This window comes from Garra rufa, chromosome 2, assembly GCF_049309525.1.
Source record: "Garra rufa chromosome 2, GarRuf1.0, whole genome shotgun sequence".
NCBI lineage: Eukaryota > Metazoa > Chordata > Actinopteri > Cypriniformes > Cyprinidae > Garra > Garra rufa.
This window is the reverse complement of record NC_133362.1, coordinates 42,865,386-42,888,255: the sequence shown is the minus strand read 5'-3', so window position 1 is coordinate 42,888,255 and position 22,870 is coordinate 42,865,386. Positions and strand designations below refer to the sequence as shown.

The following is a 22,870-nucleotide window of genomic DNA, read 5'->3' as shown; positions in this document are numbered from 1 at the left end:
CTCTTAAAAAACAAAATAATATTAATAATTAATAATAAAAAAATAGTACAAAATAAAATCAATAATAAAATAAAACAACACAAGAACAATTACTAAAATTATATATATATATATAAATTTTGGTCATATTATAAATTTTGGTTATATTTTAGCTATTTCCCAGGGCTAAGATTTTATTATTTTTATTATTTTTTTTTAATTCATTTTAAACAAACATTAACTGAAATAAAAATAAAGTATTAAAAAAAACACTTTTTTTTATTTCAGCTATTTATTTTAAAATAAAATCTGTTAAAAACAATAATAATGTTAATAATTATTATATAAAATATATGCAAAATATTAATTTTTTGATCATAAACTATACTTAAAATGACCAAAATATATATATATGCCTTTAAAATGTGTAGTTCTGATGCAGAATGTCACATATTCATGATGGACTCCTTAAAAACGAATGTATTATTTATTTATTTAATGAATTAATTTTTGTCCCATTATTTTGGTCTATTTAATCAACACTGTTCTTTATGTCTGTCACCAAGTCCGACACAGACGATCATGAACTCCTGCTTCTCCTTGTGACAGATGTCATAAAGCATCCTGTAAAAATTGTCTGATTAACACAAAAGGGCACTTTGGCAAATCCAGATTACGAGAGCACTTTCCTTTATTAAACGCCGCCAATCCCAGCACTCTATGCAGCTCTGGGATTAAGATCAGGTAGACGCCATTGTCTGTCCGGACAATCCCTCTGTAAGCCTGCCGGTGTTTCTGCGCTCGTGACGGAGCGACATGGACGTGTGTTAGTGTGAACACCGTTCTCTTTAATCAACATCATCCTCTTTAGAGGCCCAGGTGATTGGATTTGGGTTGTGTTTGTATGAGAGAGAGAAGTGGGAAAGAGAGCTGAGGCTTGTTTATGAGGTTTTCCGCTGGGAGAAAAGGCATCGGCCATATGGAGAGACTCACCGTGAGAACAGCTGCCTCCCATCAGCCCATGTCACACGGCACCGTTACACACTGATTGACCTTTGTATTGTCAGGTTAACATGGAATATTGTGTACAGATTTAAAGAGGAGACAGAAAATCTGGTTTGAGGTTTGATATCTCATACATGAGACAGGTGTCCTGACAGGTTTTAATTACTGTTGTAGTTGTTGGTATTATTATTGCCACAAATACAATATATTCATATAATATATTAATAGATAAAATAGAAATATTAAACAATAATAAAAGCACCATAAATTATTAATTAAACAGTTAACATAATTTTTATGAATTCTTATTCTTACTCATATTCTTATGTATTACTTAATTTTTGTTATTTGTTACCACAAATAATATAATATAATATAATTTTTTAAAATTATTTTTTTGTTTATGAATTACTTCTATATTCCTAGTCTTATTCTTATTATTTTTAATTTGAATTGTTTTTATCAATTAATGGTTACAATCAAACAAATAAACACATCACCTAAAAGTGTATACTATAAAATAATAGTCCAGCCTCTGTTTTTTTTTATTTGTTTGTTTGTTTTCCTTTTGTATTATGATCATGTGAGTAATAATAATAATAATAATAATTATGTATTTATCCTTTCTTATATGTGGTGACAAATAATCACACAAAAAGAAAAATTTAATAAAAATACCCATAATAATATAAATAAAACATACCTATAATAATGAATTAATTATTAATTAACTAACTAATTAAAATACCCATAAAAAGAATATGAATAAAAATAACCATAGTAATAAATACTACTTCCAATAAATAAATAAATAAATAATGCTATTTTGAACAAAATACCCTTAATAAATAAATATATATCAATAATGATTTAAACAAAAATACCTTTAATAAATAAATATACCCTTAATTATTAAATAAATAAAACCATAATAATAATCTAAATAAAATTCCAATAACTAATAATATAAATCATATGAATAAATGTATGCATAATAATAATTTGAATAAAAATACCCATAATAATTCAAATAAAACATAGCTATAATAATTAATTAATTATTAATTAACTAACTAATTAAAATACCCATAAAAAGAATATGAATAAAAATAACCATAGTAATAAATACTACTTCCAATAAATAAATAAATAAATAATGCTATTTTGAACAAAATACCCTTAATAAATAAATATATATCAATAATAATTTAAACAAAAATACCTTTAATAAATAAATATACCCTTAATTATTAAATAAATAATACCATAATAATAATTTAAATAAAATTCCAATAACTAATAATATAAATCATATGAATAAATGTATGCATAATAATAATTTGAATAAAAATACCCATAATAAGAATATGGATAAAAATAACCATAGTAATAACTACAACTACTACTACTACTAATAATAATTATTTATTTATTTATTTGAATTAAAATACCTACAGTAATGTTTTAAATAAAAATACCCATAAATAAATAAATATAAATAATAAATGTTTAAATAAATACCCATAACAAACAAACAAATAACATAAACAAAACATAATAAGAATATGGATAAAAACCATAGTATTAAATACTGCTACTACTAATAATAATAAACAAATAATAATAATTTAAAAAATGCCCATAGCAATAATTTAAATAAAAATAAAATACCCATTATAATAATATAATAAAAATACCCATAAATAAATACATATAAATATTAATAATTTAAACAAAATATCCTTAATAAATAAATAAATACCCATAATAATTTGAACAAAAAATACTCTTAATAAATAAATAAATCCATAGTAATACTTTAAATAAAAAAAAATATATAAAATATACCCATAATAATAATTTAAACAAAAATACCCTTAATAAATATAAATAAATAAATACCCTTAATAGTATTATAAATAATATGAATAAATATACCCATAATAATCATTTTAATACAAATACCCAAAATAATAATAAAAAATACCCATAGTAATAATAATAATATGAATACAAATACCCATAAATAAACAAACAAATATCCATAATAATTTAAACAAAAATAAATAAATACTCATAATAATAATAATATGAATAATATGAGTAAAATACCCATAATTAACAAATAAATAAATTTGAATAAAATACCAATAAAGCAAAAAATGCTAATTTATTATTGTGGGTATTTTTATTAATTGACCACAAATAATAAAGGTAAATATATAATAAATATAATTAATAAAAAGCATCACAAATAATTCATAATAAGGTTCACATAATCCATATGCCATAAGGAACCAACCCTGAGTTTTCTGGTAGTGGTTTTTTTTTTTTTTTTTTTCCTGACTTGTGCTTGGTTTAATATCTAAGCTGTTTTTCTGTTCTGATTCTGTCCCATTAGACATAACATATGTCTGCGAGCTCATAATCATTACTTAGGTGTTTAGAAAAATGAAAGTGACCATACGGCACAGTTTATAAAAACAACTTTACGGAGATTACTGTTATTGTATCAGCCTTAAGGAGCTTATTGTCATTCCACTATTGTATTTTTGAGGGGGTTAATGCACATGAAAATGAAATGACAAGCGTATTACTTAATTAAATGGAAACCCATTTGGAAATGCCAGACGCTGCCAGCGAGAAGGGAGGTAGAGTTGTGATGTAAACGGGCTGCATTTACCATTTTTGCAATGAATCTGGTGTACTGTAGTTCAGATTTACCTTGAGATTACCAGATGCCAAATCCCTGAAGCCAAAGTAAAACATAACATCAAATATTCAATCATTTTGTATTCTAAATGCAAGTAAAGGAAGGACGCAGACATCTGATTTTATGCTTTGAGCAAATTATAAGTCACCAATCTATTTGTGTTTGATTACCAACCCAAATTTATATTTGGTTATTGCATCCATACAAACAGTAGCTAAATAAGACTGTAGTGCTGGTAAAGCATGTGACTTGCCATCATCAGCTGAATGAGTGTCCAGTAGAGAACGCTGACCTCACCAAATGTCCCGTCACTTCCAGTCATTAAACATTAACAGACAAGCTCACCTTGGGAATGCACCAGTTGAATTAACAATATGACCTATAGTTCATTGTACAGCTCTGTATAACAGTCTTCATGTCTTGGTTACAAAAAGCTATTGAACATTTCCAGCTTTATTGCCCATGATAAAAGAAAGGCCTTCTGTGACAACGTGCCCCAATGACAGCTCACAATGTTAAACTGTATGGGGTAAGTTGTCACAATGGAATCGTGCATTGGAAATTAAGTTACTAAAGCTAAAATTAAAAAGTAACAAACCACAATACCATGTATAGTATTTTACATTTATAATTTCATATATATATATATATATATATATATATAATATTTAGTTTGTATATTTTATATTTTTATGTCATATTTTTTCTATATTATGTAAATATTTTGTATTTTTATTTATATATATTTGTGTTTTTATTTTTCGTTTTATACACACACACACACACACACACACACACACACACACACACACACACACACACACACACACACACACACACACACACACACACACACACACACACAGTATTTGCTTTTAGAAATACATGAAAAAATTCATAAATAATTACTTTATTATTTAATTGTCATTATTAGGTACCTATAATATAACATAATATAATAAAAAACACCACAAATAATTATTAATAATATGGGTTGTAATATTCACATGCTAGAAGGAAGTGAATTACAAATTTCTAGTGTTTTTTATTAACTATTTTTACATTCTTATTTGTTTTTCTACTCATTCACACATGCGTAAATAAATACATATAAGCATAAATAAGCACTACAAAAAAGTATACTATATAATAATATTATTATTTATCTATGCTAGTTTTCTAATGTTTTTTATTATTATTGCTATAAATTTTAATTACTATTGGTATTTTATTTTATTTTATTATATTTATATTATATTTAAGTATTTAATAATAATAATAATAATAAATAACAAATCCCTAAATAATAATTAAAAAATACCTATAAATAGATAAATGAATACCCGTAATAATAATATGAAAAAATACCATTAATAAATGAATAAATCAACCCATAAAAATCATTTGAATGAAAATACCCATAATATTTAAATAAATAAATGCCCATAATAATAATATGATTAAAAATACCCATAGTAATAACAACAACAATAATAATTTATTATTGCGGGTATTTTTATTCATTTTATTTAGTTGTGTGATTATTTGTAAGCACAAATACGTACGTAAATAAATAAATAAGCACTACAAAAAAGTATAATATTATAATAATAATATAATATCCTTGTTTTTTATTTTATATTTATTATAAAATTATTATATTATTAAAAATACTTTATTACTTGTTTTTTATTTTATATTTATTATAAAAGTATTATATTATTAAAAATACTTTATTATTGTTATTAATTTTAATTTGTATGGGTGTTTTATTTTTTATTATATTTTAGTATTTTAATAAAAAAAAAAAAATCCCTATATAATAAATTAAATAACAAATAACCATAATAAATAAAATATAAATAATAAAATTAATAATAAATAAATAAATCTCTATAATTATAATAATATTATGATTAAAAATACCAATAGTAATAATAATAATTTATTATTGTGAGTATTTTTATTAATTATAATAATTATTTATTTTTGTGATTATTTGTCAGCACAAATAATAAAGATAAATATACTCATTCATAAATAAATAAGTAATAAATAAATAAATAAGCACTACCAAAAAGTATACTAAATAATAATAATAATAATAATAATAATAGTAATAATATAATATCCTAATCCATATGCTAGAAGGAAACAGTCCCTAGTTTTCTGGTGTGTTTTATTATTATTATTATTATTATTATTATTATTATTATTATTATTATATTTAATTTAATTTAATTTAATTTAATTTAATTTAATTTAATTTAATTTAATTTAATTTAAACATCTATCTTTTTCGTGTTTATGTAGTCTCCAAGATGGCAGATCTCTCATTATATGAAATGAAAACAAAGTTATTTATCCTTTATTAATTCTTTCTTTTATTCTTCAGAGCCCAAAGGGTTAACTGTAGGAGGTTCTGTTTGCAGATTTGGGTGGAGTGAACTTGTCCAGTCAGTGTACACTTTTCTTCTTCAGTAATTAGCTTGGCTTCCAGCGAAGCCATGCTTCAGCATCTTCGAGAAGAACCCATCACGACTGCATCACATCTGTTGTAAAATTACAATTTGTTTTCAGCTCCCAGTCAGAGATGGGCGAGATCAGTGAAGCGTCCTTACTGGATTACATCTGGTCCTCTGGAGGAAAAGTCAAAAATTCAGACCTGTCCAAAACATATAAGCATTTCATAAACCATAGCGATTTGCAACTACGTGGTGAGTAAATGAGAATATGACATTTTTCACATTCGCGTTCGCTTTACACCCTTGTCTGCAAACACGCGACGCAAAGAGTCACGAAGACACACATACACACACATACACACACACACACACACACACACACACACACACACACAAGACGCGTTTTGCGTGTAGAAACAGTAGCTTAACTAAATGAAACAGAAGGTGTGTGCTCTCGAGACTCGTTTCTATAAGTGATTTTAATAAAATCAATCTTTAATTTGAAACGCGAACGCCAGAGACGCAACGCAACTGACGCACGGGTTAAAAACCGCGCTTGAAAAGAGCTTTTCATTTTGTCGAGTTGGTATCAGTGGTAATGAGGTGCTGTAGTGCCACATCCTTAGCAGTTTTTCATTCTGAAATGAGAATTAAAAACTCGCTTCGCTTGAGAAATGGCTAATGATCCATTAGCTTTTGTATAAACCTCAAAAGTAACTGTGGCAAACATCTGTTTTAGATTTAAAAAGCTCTACCAACAGATAGAATTACAAACGGAATTCTGTCATTTCCTTTGCTCCCTCAAGAAGGGCCTCCACATTCCCAAACCATGACAGCTGAGTTATTGTTTACAATTGGGTTTAATATTATAGTATTACTCAAGAAATAGTAATACTGAATTATGTAACACAAAACTGATTACCATAATAACCAGAGTAAGCTGATATTCGATTACTATGCATCTGAATAACGCAGCTGGCATATACAGTTGAAATCAAAAGTTTACATACACCTTGAAGAATGTGCAAAATGTTAATTATTTTAACAAAATAAGATGGACCATACAAAATGCATGTTGTTTATTTAGTACTGATCTGATATTTCACATAAAAGACGTTTGCATAATAGTCGACATGAAAAAAATAGTAGTTTACGTACACTTGATTCAGCAAAATCCTTCAGCTCCCAGAAATTCTTTGGTTTTTCAGCATTTTTGTATCTTTCAGCTCTTTCTAACAATGACTGTATGATTTTGAGATCCATCTTTTCACACTGAGGACAACTGAGGGACTCATATGCAACTATTACAGAAGTTTCAAACACTCACTGATGCTCCAGAAGGAAACACGATGCAGTAGGAGCCGAGGGTGAAAACTTTTGAACAGAATGAGGATGTGCGCATTTTTCGTATTTTGCCTTAATATGATATTTTTTTCATTTAGTACAGCCCTTCAGAAGCTACAGAAGATACTTATATGTTTCCCAGAAGACAAAATTAGTCAAATTTACCCTGATCTTCACATTCAAAAAGTTTTTACCCCGGCTCTTAAAGGAGAAGTTCACTTTCAGGACAAAATTTTACAGATAATTTACTCACCCCCTTGTCATCCAAGATGTTCATGTCTTTCTTTCTTCAGTCGGATTTCTCTCAATATAGTGGACTTCTATGGTTCCAGTGAGTTTGAACTTCCAAAATGCAGTTTAAACGCAGCTTTAAAGGGCTCTAAACGGTACCAGCCGAGGAAGAAGGGTTTTATCTAGTAAAACAATGTTATTTTCTTTAAAAAATGTACAATTTATATATTTTATAACCACAAATGTGCATCTTGTCTAGCTCTGTGTGTGCTCTGTGTATTCTGGTTGTGTACAGTTAGGGTATGTCGAGAAACTCCCATCTCTTTTTGTCCTCTAACTTCAAAATTGTGGAGTACAGTGGAGTACATGCAAAGTTAGTTTTTCTAGATAAGACCCTTCTTCCTTGTTTGGGATCGTTTTGAGTCGTTTAAACTGCATTTTGGAAGTTCAAACTCGCAGGCACCATAGAAGTCCACTATATGCAGAAAAATCCTGAAATGTTTTCCTCAGAAAACTTAATTTCTTTACAACTGAGGAAAAATATGAACATTTTGGATGACAAGGGGGTGAGTAAATTATCTGTAAATTAATGTTCTGGAAGTGAACTTCTCCCTTAATGCATCGTGTTTCCCTCTGAAGCATCAGTGAGCGTTTGAACCTTCTGTAATAGTTGCATACGAGTCCCTCAGTTGTCCTCAGTGTGAAAAGATGGATCTCAAAATCATACAGTCATTGTTGGAAAGGGTTCAAATACACAAAAATGCTGAAAAACCAAAGAATTAGTGGGACTGAAGGATTTTTCTGAATAGCTAGCAGTTTAACTGTTCAGGACAAACAAGGGACTCATGAACAACTATCACTAAACAAAACAACACAGCTGTAGATCATTCAGGTAAAACAATACAGTATTTAGAATCAAGTGTATGTAAACTTTTGAACGGGGTCATTTTTATAAATTCAACTATTATTTTCTCTTGTGGACTATATGTAAACATCTTTTATGTGAAATATCTTATTCAGGTCAGTACTAAATAAAAAAGAACATGCATTTTGTATGATCCTCTTACTTTGGTGAAATAATTAACATTTTGCAGAGTCTGAGGTGTATGTACACTTTTGATTTCAACTGTACCTGTATCTGTGCATATCCAAATAAAGGTAAATCTGGTTGATATTAATGTTGAAAGTTGTGAAAAGTCATACTAATACATATTTGACTTTAATCAGAATATGAACACATTCTGTTTGATATTGGAATATTCCTGGTACATAAACCCATTCAATGCCTTGTTTTAAAAATGCTGAATTGTTTGTCTGTTTTTGCTTTTCTGATGGCTAGAATTGATCAGTTGTTGTTTTACAGTGATAAACTGACATATAAGATGATAAATTGTCCAATATTAGGTCATTTTTAGATTATTTACACCTGATTAACACTCAGTTTTGACAGCCTTGTCAATACATAATGCACAATTTTTTTTTTTTTTTTGTGTTTACAAGTTGCGGATATTGCCTAAATTTCCTTTTTTCAATAGCATCTGCCACTGAAAAACAGTTATTGTTTGAACATTAGTGTTTGGTGTATGAACATTAAATATTATTGTAAAATGGCATAGTGTATCGGCAAAGAAGGCTGCAGCAAAGTGGGCCAAATGAAAAACATGAGCCATGCTCATAAGCCACTTAAATTGTAATTAAATTTAGATGATGTTGCATTTAATCCTACATACATGTGTCAAACATCAATTTATGAAACAATTATCCGTAATGGCTTATAATGCCTCGTCCAGCTGTGCCTGTACAGTTGTGTACAGAGGTTTCGAAATCTGCCTTGATCTGGTACCATCTGACATGGCGAACCAATTATCATAATTATTCTTGATTACCACACCGGTCTGCATGACATGCTCTAATTCTGGAGTTATAATGATTCCAGTCCATTTTAGGATGCTGGTTTTGATGGAATCTCAGGCAGTTGCTATATTCTGCGTGGGAACACAGAGTCCTCATGTAGTTGGCAAGCGCAGGCTAATAAATTTGCTCAGAAATCTAGACTGTGTGCCTCTCGAGCTCCACGACAGGAATTCTGCGGGCTGCAACTGTTAAGTGTTGACTTCCCTTAAGGTTTCCTGTTGTTGTGGATGCTGTGTTGCAATGTCATCCCTGTCTTTTCCCCTGGCAGGAAAACGGAAAGGTTGTGTAGGGTACATTGTCTATTTAAAGATCCTAGTGCTGATATATTTTGGCTGTTGGCACAATCCAGTTTGTCTGGTTTTCATTTTAACCCTTTATGCATCACATTATGTAAATGTGATGTTTTTGAATGTTTATGCCATCCCCAGTCTACTTATAAGTTTGTTTGTTTGTGCTATCTGACTTTTGATAGCACTTTGACTTTTATATATATATATATATATATATATATATATATTTTTTTTTTTTACAAAGTAAAATATTTCATAAAACATTTTTATTTCTTAGGTAAAAGTCTTTTAATATTTTTATTTTTGTATGTTTTTTATTTTTATTTATTTAAATGACATTTTATTAATTCATGTTTATCAGCAATAAACTCATTAGTTCATAAAGTCATGAATTGTTAAAAAAATTCATACTTGTTATACATCAATATAATAACAGATATTAGTATGATTAGAAAAAAATCTCTCTCTCTCGCTATATATATATATATATATATATATATATATATATATATATATATATATATATATATATGTATGTGTATATATATGTGTATATATATATATATGTATATGTATGTGTATATATATATATATAAAATAAAACTAGACTAAATAAAATATATATTGTTAAATAAAATATTAGCTTTAAATTAGAAAGAAAACTGTAAACAAATGTAAAATATATATACATATATATGTAATATGAATAATAAAAAAATAAAATTAGACTAAAAAATATTTAAAATAAAATAATAATAAAATAAAATTAGACTAAAAAAAATATATATATATATAAATCGAATTAATCTATATATATATATATATATATATATATATATATGTATGTGTGTGTGTGTGTGTGTGTAAATAAAAATCGAATTAATCTAAGTAAAAATATATTTTTATATAAAATATTTTATTTAAATGAATAATTTTTTTTTGAAATAAATAATATATTTAGCAATAAAGTACTACTGTGATTAATAAAATATTATATTGGACTAAAATGTAAAAATAAGCAATTAATAAAAAATAAGATTAGACTAAAAAAAAGTTTAAATAAATAAAATAAAATTTGATTTAAATAAATAAACCAGTTCAGTACTACAGTGAGTAGGGTAAATTTAATAATCTAATTTAACAAATACAAAATGTTTTCCAAATATTTTATTTTATATTTATTAGGTAAAAGCTCAAGAATGGGAGGATTTTTTTTTTATTTTATTTAAATGACATATAGATATAGATATTTTTAAAATAAAATATTTGATAAAAAAATTAAACATTAGATTTATGTACATTAAAAAAATTTGATTTAAATAAATAAAGCAGTTCAGTTCTACAGTGAGTAGGGAAAATGTAGTAATATAATGTAACAAAAACAAAATGGCTTCCAAAATATTTTAAACATTTATATAAAAAAAATTATAACAAATATTTTTACAGTGTATATTTTTTCACAAGTCTTATGGTCCCATAGGTGAAAGTTATTCAATTTTGGGGGTCAGTGGTTTCTGAAAGATCAAAAAGCTCAGATTTGGACTATGCTATGCTCTAAATATGCACTGAGCCGTTATGAGATGTTTTTATTTATATATTTTTACCCATTTGAAAGATGAATACTTCAGAATATGCGTTGCTTACCATGTTGACCTTCAACAAAGTAGCTCAAAGTCTGGCATTGAATGTGTCCGTCGCCATGGCAACAAAACTATTTGACAGAAAATATAGCTAGGATCGAGTAAAACAGAAACCTTTATGTGATATAAAAAGTAAACAGGACCAGAACAGGAGTTAAAACTAGAGCAGTGGTTTCCAAACTGTGGGTTACGTATCACCACAGAGGAGAAATAAGTGGTGCGGGCAAAGAGAAAGTATGATGGTACGTTTATGCCATGTCAGAAATATGAACCGTATATGTTCTCAAATTCAGTTCATGGGGTCCATATCTTGTGTTTACATATTTCTAACATAACTCATACAACAGCGTTTCCTGAACTCCTGGTCCTCATGGTCTGCAGTGCATGTAAAAACAAACAATCACCACCTGTGTAGTCTGATTCATGAACAAATGACTCTTTTGAGTTGGTTCTTTTAATGACTCACTGAAGCAACTGGCAGTTACTCGTTTGAATCAGTCTGATGAATCTTTTACTGAATCAACTCTTTCGGAGCGGCTACTGAATCAACATGCGACTTACTTTTCTGAACTGCAAGTGCAAGTTCAATCTCAAAGGTCACTATGTCACTAGATTCTTAATGTTGATCATTAGTTCATAAGCTCATCAATTATTAAAAAATGCATATTTGTTATACATCCATATGTTAGCCTGTAGGGTTGGGTCTCATTTGAATTTTATCGATTCCGATTCCGATTCCACTTATCGATTCCGATTCTTTTCGATTCCCAGTTTAGTTTCCAGTTTAGTAAAAAAAAAAAAGTCAAACATTAATATATCAAACATGTTTATTTTTAGTGCTTGCTTGCAACATATTATTTTTTTACAGGGGTTCTCAACCTTTTTTTTATACCAGGAGCCCACTCCTTCTCGGGTAAATTTTGCAAGGCCCCCCTATGCCTGACATTTCCTCTAAAGGTGTTTATTTTTGAACCTTTTTATTAACCAAAACATTTGATTTGCCTTTTTACTTTTCTCCTGCATGTTATAAAAAATATTCAAACAAACTTTAAATCAAAGCTATACTTTTGAATTGAAAAACTTTTTAACATGTGTATACATATACAGACTCCTAAATTATTTAATTTAGACATTCTTTACAACTTCAGAGTACTCTTTCTTAAGTGACTGAATATCTACTGTTTCTATTTATTATAAAATAAACATATAAATGAAAAATACAGCAAATACATTCTAAATCTGTTTATGCTGGTGCTAATATGTGCATAAACACCACTGACCCTTACAAGACCCACCTCTATGGGTAAGCATTCATTATAAAACACTCAAAGGACATTCATTTTGAAAACTATGCAAATATTTAGAAATTTCACGCAAAAATACTATGGATCAGAGCCCCGAAATCATGAATAGTTTGTGAATCAACAGCGGACTTATGCGTGCCTTATGTACAATACAAGAATGAATACATTAGGCAGGCGCGTGTTTGTTATTATTACTCTGATCATCTTTTCCTTTACATTAACGGGAGGGTTTGTTTCATGCAGCCAAGAGATGAAGTAGATACCTGTCTTCCCGCGGGGGTATAAGTTACTTTTATGTGCCCTTTTGTGGGATGAAATAACATATATTCCTTTTGGAGCGGGTGGGCGCGGGACTAAAACATCCGTCCCTTGCAGATCTCTAAGATGAAGTTTGCGTGCAGCGGTAGCTTTGTCTTCGGTTTTTACAAAGCGTAGCCACACTTTTGAGCACTTCGCGCGATCCATCTTTTAGACTGATGTTTACATTACCACACAAGGTCCTGGCAGATCACTAGATGAAAAATTGCACCCAGGAATCGATAAGAGGAATCGAAATTTTTATTTTATAACAAGTATCCGATTCCAGATTCCCAAACCTATTAGCCTGTGAACAAATGACTCTTTTGAGTCGGTTCTTTAATGACTCACTCAAGCGACTGGCAGTACTCGTTTGAATCAGTCTGACGAGTCTTTTACTGAATAAACTCTATCAGAGCGGCTACTGAATCAACATATGACTCACTTTCTGAACTGTTAAGTTACATCTCCAAGCTCATTACGTCAGTATATTCATAATGTTGATTAGCAGTTACATTGTTAGTTCATAAGCCCATCAATTATTAAAAAAAGGCATATTTGACATGAAAAAATACTGGTTGTTTATACATCAATATATTAGCACCACCAGTGTAGTCCGATTCAAGAACAAATGACTCTTATGAGTCGTTTCCTTCAAAGGTCCCATATTGTCAAAACCGAAATTTCCTGGCTTTTTTCATGATAACTAAGGTCTAGGTGCTATGTAACTACCATATAAGTTTCAAAACAGTCAATCCACAGTAAAATGCACACAGCCTGCATAAAGTAGCTGTGCCTTTTCACGAGCCGCTGTGACTTCCGTAAAAATGTGACGTCCGATCTACTCAGTCACCGCCTTCAGTCACCAAACACCGTCCCACCCCCCTTTTGTCAAACCCCCAGACATCGCATCCATTCCATTGCTGAACAACAACACAAAAACAAGTCGAAAACGCTGTTCAGTCGATAAATGTCAGGAAACTACATCATTACACAGGCTTCCGAACAACATTAAAGGTCCCATATTGTACACATTTCTGGAGGTTTATTTTAGTTGTTGAAGTCCTTAAGAATATATATTTGCGGTATAAGTGCCAAAATCCATCTCAATATATTTTTACAGCTCCTTTTTTAGGAGCTCTGTCAAAAACAGGTCGATTTTGGCCCATCTAATTAATATTCATGAGCCTCTCTTCTGATTGGCCTGTTGTTTTCTGAGTGACGCACAGCCAGGCCAATCACAGGTAACTACGGTCATGTATCGTTGTAGCCGAACCCAGAGCCATAGAGAGAGCCTAGCCTGCTGATACTCAACAAGATATTTCAGAATGATCATTAATGTTTTTTCTTTTACAAACACCGAATGCAGTAAGCTACATAACTGTTGCTTCAGTAAAGCCCCTTTCACAATGCGCGCTGATTCTGGAAAATTACGGGAACTAGCGCTGTGTGAACAAAAGCCAGAACCATAAAGGCAGTGTTGTAGTGACGATGCACGTTATCATGCGACTCTTCACGACAAAAAATATGTGCAAAGTGGAATGAAGCGGCGATCGGGCAGAGCCAGCTCCTCACTATCAGCGCTGAAGCACAGTTTGTTCAGGTTAGTTTCAGTTTAGTGAAACGTACGTCACATTACATCTCACATTCAAACGTCACATCTTTATGGGTTGTGTGTAAAGCACGCACAGATTCCGGAAAAAAACTGTGAATGAACCAAATTAAACAACTCCGGAACAAATCATGGGACACATTATCCGTGTATTTACCGGAATGGCTGTGTGAAAGAGGCTGAAGCTGACGTGCCTCTGGTCTCTTATATTCACGTTGTTCTGAAGCCTGTGCAATGATGTAGTTTCGACATCTATCGACTGAACAGAGTTTTCTAGATTAGTTTCCGTGTTGTTGTTGCTTAGCAATGTTATGAACGCGATGTTGTCTGGGTTTGACAAAAGGAGGGTGGTACAGTGGTTGGTGCTCAGGGTGGTGACTGAAGGCGGTGACTGAGTAGATCGGACGTCACATCGTTACGGAAGTCACAGCGGCTCGTGAAAATGAACAGCTACTTTAAGCAGGCTGTGTGCAGTTTACTGTGGATTGACTGTTTTGAAACTCATATGGTAGTTACATAGCCCCTAGACCTCAGTTATCATGAAAAAAGCCAGGAAATTTCGATTTTGACAATATGGGACCTTTAATGTAAAAGACCAGTGGCACGTCAGCTTTAGCCTCTTTCACACAGCGATTCTGGAAAATACATGGATAATGTGTCCCATGATTTGTTCCGGAATTGTTTGATTTGGTTCATTCACAAAGTAATTTTCCAGAATCTGTGCGTGCTTTATACACAACCCGTAAAGACATGTAATGCGACGCCTACGTTGCACTAAACTGAAAGTGCCGAACGATAGTCAGTTTTCACATATTTTTTCGTTGTGAAGAGTCGCACGAAAACGTGCATCATCACTACAACACCACCTTTATGGTATTGGTTCTGGCTTTTGTTCACACAGCGCTCGTTCCGGGACTGATCCCAGCAACATTACTAGGTTCCCAACCCGGGAACATCAACAGGGCATCAAGGACATCAACAGCTAAAATAAACCTCCAAAAAGGTGTACAATATGGGACCTTTAATGATTTGTTCACTGGCAGTTACCCATTTGAGTCAGTCTAATGAATCTTGGTGTGGAAAACTATTTATTATATATCAATATATCAGTGCCACCTGTCTACTAGCCTAAATCTCAAACAAATGACTCTTATGAGTTGGTTCTTTAAATGACTCACTCAGGCGACTGGCAGTACTCGTTTGAATCAGTCTTATGGATCTTTTACCTAATGAACTCTGTCAGAGCAGCCACTGAATCAACATATGACTCCCTTTCTGAACTGTATGTTCCATGCTTATTTGACATAAAAGAAAATAGTTTATTATATTTCAAAATATTAGCAGCACCTGTGTCGTCCGATTCCTGAACAAGTGACTCTAATGAGTCGGTTCCTTTAATGATTTGTTCACTCAACTGGCAGTTACCCATTTGAGTCAGTCTAATGAATCTTGGTGTGGAAAAAAAAAAGTTATTTATATATCAATATATCAGCGCAACTTGTGTACTAGCCTGAATCTCAAACAAATGACTCTTATGAGTCGATTCTTTTAATGACTCGCTCAAGAGATTGGCAGTTACTAATACATTTTTTACTGAATTAACTCTGTCAGAGCGGCTACTGAATCAATTTCTTTCTGAACTGCAAGTTTCATCTCAAAGCTCATTATATATTCATAATGTTAATAAACAGTTACAGCATTAGTTTATACACTCATTAATTTTTAAAAAATACATGTTTGACATGAAAAATCTAGTTTGTTTTACACTAATGTATTAGCACCACCCGTGGAGTCCGATTCATGAACAAATGACTCTTATGAGCCAGTTCCTTTAATGATTGGTTCACCCAAATGATATCTACCCATTTGAGTCAGTCTGATAAATCTTGGTGAACAACTGAACAAATGACTCTTGGGTCGATTCTTTTAACTCAAGCGACTGGAATATACTCTTTTGAATCAGTCTGATGAATCTTTTACGGAATGAACTCTATCAGAGCAGCGACTGAATCAACACTACACTCACTTTCTGAACTGTAGGTTCCATCTCAAAGCTCGTTACGTCACTATATTCATAATGTTGATTAGCAGTTACATTGTTAGTTCATAAGCCCATCAGTTATTAAAGAATGCATATTTGACATGAAAAAATACTAGTTGTTTATACATCAATGAATTAGCACAACCAGTGTAGTCATGAACAAATGACTCTATGAGTCGATTCCTTTAATGATTTGTTCGCCCAAATGGCAGTCAACCCATTTGAGTCAGTCTGATGAATCTTGGTGAACAGTTGACTCTTTTGAGTCGATTCTTTAATGACTCACTCAAGCGACTGGCAGTACTCGTTTGAATCAGTCTGAGTCTTTTACTAAATGAACTCTGTCAGAGCGGCTACTGAATCAACATACGACTCACTTTCTGAACTGCAATGTTTATACATCAATATATTAGCACCACCAGTGTAGTCCGATTCATAAACAAATGACTCTTTTGAGTCAGTTCTTTAATGACTCACTCAAGTGACTGGCAGTACTCGTTTGAATCAATCTGATGACTCTTTTACTAAATGAACTCTGTCAAAGTGGCTACTGAATCAACATACAACTTGCTTTCTGAACTGCAAGTTCCATCTCAAAGCTCATTACGTCACTATATGTTGATTAGCAGTTACATCGTTAGTTCATAAGTCCATCAATAATTAAAAAATGCATATTTGACATGAAAAAATACTAGTTGTTTATACATCAATATATTAGCACCACCTGTGTAGTCCGATTCATGAACAAATGACTCTACAAATGACTCTATGAGTAATAATTTGTGAACTTAAATGGGAGTTAGCAGTTTGAATTAGTCTGTTGAATCTTTTACTGAATGAACTTTGTCTGAGCAGCTACTAAATCAATGAATTAACGTTTATTATATGTCAATATATCAGCATCACCTGTGTAGTCCGAATCTCAAACAAATGACTCATGAGTCGGATCCTTTAATGACTCGTTCAAGCTACTGGCAGTTACTCTTTTGAATCAGTCTGATGAATCTTATTTTGAATGAACTCCATCAGAGGAGCTATGGAATGAAACTGAAGAAGGGAAAATATCTTCTTGGGATCTAAATAAAACTACAAGTCAGCACTGAGGGCATCTGAGTGATGATCCATTGGGAATGGTTGTTGAAAAGGCATCTGAGCACAGCAGTAATGAAGGATTTGCTTGTGCAGCTCTCCTCCCTCTCCGACATTTAATCATTTTCTATTCTTGTATGGTAATTCGAGCCAGTTTCTGGTTTTTCCTTGCTGTAGTCAGTCTGTGCTGAAGTAATGCAGTTGCATAACATCACAAACTCCCACAGGCCAGGAATCAGAGTCCATTGTGTGTGCCAAACATTAAAAGGCTAATCTTTCCACTCAATAACATGAAGACAAATCAATAAATAAACAAGTGTTCAAGGTTTTGTCTCAGTCACAAATCAGAAAATGTTTTTTAAAGAAACAGTTCACGCAAAAAATGAAAACAGTGATTGGGTACCGTCAGAATGAGAGTCCAAACAGTTGATAAAAACATCACAATAATCCACAAAACTCCTGTTTATAATGCTACATTTTTCCAAATCTGTTCAGATGAAGAAACAAACTCATCTACATCTTGGATGGCCTGAGACTAAATTTTCAGCAAAATTTCATTTTCAGCTGAGCTATTACTTTTAAAGGGATAGTTTATCCAAAAATGGTTAATTCTGTCATCTTTTGCACACCCTCATGACCATCCAAACCTGTCTGACTTTAAAAAAGTGTACGCTACTGTTGTGTTCCACTGGAAAAAAAAGTCATACAGGTTTTAATGCAAGCCTCTGATATGCTTTTGGTTTTCTTCTGATGTTGAAGTTACAAATGAGAGAACAAATGCAAGGTCATATTATACAAGTAACCTTTTTCTTAAGATAAACTTGGAAAACATGCTGGAAAGAAATGTTTGCTATTACATACTCGTACTCATGACACTTTAATCTTTTTCTCTCTCTCCAGCCAAATACAGAGAAGAGTTCAAACTCATCATTGATCGAATTGCGGTTGTGAAATCAGAGAATGTGAGTAGATCTGCAATAATGATTTAACAACACAGTTTAAACGAATCACCTCTTTCCTCAGTCTGATTACATAATCAATAGAGCATTTTTGCATTTGTAATATGATCACATTTTATACCCTGCCCCTGAAGAATAGTCACACAGGTGTCTATTCCCACAGTGATTCATTATTTGCTCAGTAACTGGGATAGGCCTTACTTTCTCACATTAATGCAATACACCACACCCTTATGATCTTGGATCATTGTCTCACATGTGTACTTTCCCTCGGATGAGATCACTTTTAGTCTGTTCTAAACTGAAAACCATTGTTTTCCAGTCATACACTACCATTCAGAAGTCTGAGGTCTGAAAGACTTGTAATGTTTTGAAGGGTGTTGCTTATACTCACAAAGAGGGCATTTATTTGCTAAAAAATACAGTTAAATATTGTGAAAAAGTATTGCAATTTCAAGTAACTGTTTTGTATTTGCTCATATTTTAAAATGTAATTTATTCCTGTGACGCAAAGCTGAATTTTCAGCATCATTACACTAGTCTTAAGTGTCACATGATTCTTCAGAAATCATTCTAATAGGCTGATTTCCTGCTTAAGAAAGATTTCTTATTATTGTCAATGTTGAAAACAGTTTTTCTGCTTAATAAGATTTTTGGTTTTTAAATAACAGTTTGATTGGTAATGGTTCCTTTGTCGTTTCAGGGAGAGAAATATCTTGTCCTCAAGAAGAAGTATAGACAGCAAATGCAAGAGCGAGAGTCTGGCGCTGGAAAGGGAGGACAACCAATCAAGCAGGTTTTTCCGAACTCACAAAATGAGCTCCAGGTCTCCAATCCAGTGCAGAACTGTAACCCAAAAGCTCCGGAACCAGCAATGGTGGCCTGGTGCTCAGGACCCATGATTACGGTCACAGAGGCAGCAGAACCGACCCAAACAGATAATGTGAGTGATTATTGATTATAATACTTTCATACTCATAATAGCGTCAATGTTAATGGAATAGTTGACCCAAAAATGACAGGACCATCTGTGATGTAGATGAGTTTTTTTCTTCATCAGAACAGATTTGGAGAAATTTAGCACTGCATCACTTGCTCACCAATGGATCCTCTGCAGTAAATGGGTGCCGTCAGAATGAGAGTCCAAACAGCTGATAAAAACATCACAATAATCCACAAGTAATCCACATGACTACATTACACCAAGATATCGTTAAGATGTTTTTAACATCAAACTGTCAAATGTGAGTGAAAATCAGGCTCTGAATCAGGAGAGAAATATGCACAGATCATGCATGTTTACAAGTGAAAACAGCTTAAAACAGTTTTTAACAAATCTATTGGTGGATTTTCATGAGAGGACAACAGAGAACGGACTTTTTCATTTAAAGTTCAACTCTTTCTTACAAACACAGCTTTTTTACTTCACAAGATGTTTATTGATGGACTGGAGTCGTGTGCGTTACTTGTGGATTATTGTGATGTTTTTATCAGCTGTTTGGACTCTCATTCTGACGGCACCTATTTAACTCTAGAGGATCCATTGGTGAGCTAGTTGATTTTTCATTTTTGTGTGAACTATTTCTTTAAAATGAGTTTATAAGTAAAACATCGCACTGCTTAGTGAGTGGTTTTGTCACATCCATTTTATCATAAATGACCCATCTTGACATTTTACACTACCAGTCAAAAGTTTTTCAATGTTTTTCAAAATCTCTTCTGCTCACCTGAATTTATTTGATCCAAAGTACAACAAAACCTGTAAAAATCTGAAATATTTTTACTATTTACAATAACTGTTTTCTATTTAAATATCTTTTAAAATGTAATTTATTCCTGTGGTTTCAAACCTGAATTTTTAGCATCATTACTCCAGTCTTCAGTGCGACATGATCCTTCAGAAACCATTCTAATTTGCTGATTTGCTGCTAAAAAACATGTTGAAAACAGTTGAGTACATTTTTTTCAGGTTTCTTTGATGAATAGAAAATTCAGAAGAACAGCATTTATCTGAAATCTAACAGATTTTTTTTACTTTATAAATGTCTTTATAATAACTTTTAATTTAAAGCATCCTTGCTAAGTAAATATAATAATTTCTATAAATTATTTCCCCCCAAAATTATACTGACTCGTAATTATACTCCTAGCTTTTAAATGTTTATTTCAGGTAAATACAAATAAATCTTTGGGGTTTTTTTTTATTCATCAAAGAATCCTAAAAAAAAAAAAAAAACTCAACTGTTTTAAATATTGATAATAATAAATAATAAAAATGTTTCTTGAACAGCAAATCAGCATATTAGGTTTCTGAAGGATCATGTGACACTGAAGACTGGAGTAATTATATATATGATATATATATATATATTTGAAGTTATAAATAGAAAGCAAGTTATTTTAAATGGTAAAAATATTTCACAGTTTTACTGCTTTTGATGTATTTGGATCAAATAAATGCAGACTTGGTGAGCAGAAGAGACTTCTTTAAAAAACACTAAAATCTTACTGTTCAAAAACTTTTGGATGGTAGTGTATGATTTTACTCAAGAAAAAACAAGACAAAGAGGAAACAAGAACTAAAGAGGAATCTGGCTGAGTAATTTGACCACAGTATTTCATCACTGTTCTGCAATGTTATGTTATTCCATTCAACACAATATTTAAAGCTCTTTTTGAATGTAAAATGGTATTATTGTCCAAGAATGTGTCATAGTTTCTGTTAGACTAGCATGTTCCCATCAACTAAAATAGTGTAAAACTCTTGTGAAATTCTGGTCTCTATTAATCATTTTCCTGGATATCAACCAGAGTCTGGTGTTTTTCCTCAGACTGTTTGCTAAAGCTTTTCTGCCTGAATTCAAGAAGCAGCTGGTGATAAGAGAAAGCTTGTCAAAAGCAGATAACATAGTGTTTCAGTTGCCTTATCTTTAGCTGGAGGACTTCAGCTGTTAAAAGCATTATTTTGAACCACATATTGAGACTTCCAGCAAAGGACAATAAAGGGGGCATGTAAAATGTAATATTTGGAATGATTACTTGCTTTTTTGCTTGGTTTTAAGTAGTGGTGGGCCGTTATCGGCGTTAACGTGCTGCGTTAACGTGAAACTCTTATCGCGCGATAAAAAAATATCGCCGTTAATCTATTCTCAAATTTGGGTTGGGAGCTGGGTCTAAACTTCGCAAGCTATGATGACTTTCACCTTGATAGTTTAACGCGGATGTATACCGAAGACTGTAGAATATGGTCGCGCGTTTAAGTCTCCTCCGCCAAAACACAGACGGGATCACGTCGTCCTCCATTCATAAAAACCGAATCTACTATAGCGAAATGCCACGTAAATTCGTCGTTTTTTGGATTCATAAATCAAATGTTGGTCAGTCACTTAATTCAAATCGCGATATGGACTAGTGTATGTGAAAACTGAAATGCAAAAAGACCGTTTTAATATGAATCCGATATTTGCCTAGCTGTATGTATGCATTGCGGAGACGAGCTTTTACTACACGCATACTGAAACACACGTGACGCTCCCGGTAATTTTTGGCATTTTCATCTCACATGAACCGATAAACTCAATCTCCCAAACTGCTGTGAGTGTCACTTATACCGTTTCATTTGAGAAAACTAGCATCATATCATACTGTATGACACAGAAACTTCACGGCAACCTGTCAAAATAAAAGTACGGTGTAACATGTAATGGGCTGGGTAGGTGTTGACGTTAAAAAAAACACAATCTAATAGGGAGAAAAAATAATTTCATTGTTAGTTAGTTAGTTAGTAAACACAAGTACATCTAATTGAACATAATTTATTTTCATCAACAAATTATCATAGAACAGCTTTATGAGCTTTATGATCCATTCTCAAAGACTTTAAATCATTATTTGGGTAGCACACATATTCTGAATACCTTCATCAGAATTCAAATTAGCCATTTTAATCTAGATTAATCTAGATTAATTCCAAAATTTAATCTAGAT

General features: G+C 31.6%; 1 protein-coding gene across 1 annotated transcript in view; it reads left to right on the top strand.

Annotated features, from left to right (window-relative positions):
* The first annotated feature begins 6,186 nt into the window (after positions 1–6,186).
* Positions 6,187–22,870, top strand: part of LOC141325955 (uncharacterized) — a 21,883-nt gene continuing 5,199 nt past the window's right edge. The window contains exons 1-3 of the mRNA XM_073834674.1: positions 6,187–6,414; positions 18,825–18,886; positions 19,587–19,826. Of these exons, the coding sequence (XP_073690775.1) occupies positions 6,291–6,414; positions 18,825–18,886; positions 19,587–19,826 (426 nt within the window). The 5' untranslated portion in view covers positions 6,187–6,290. The remainder of the gene's footprint in view (positions 6,415–18,824; positions 18,887–19,586; positions 19,827–22,870) is intronic.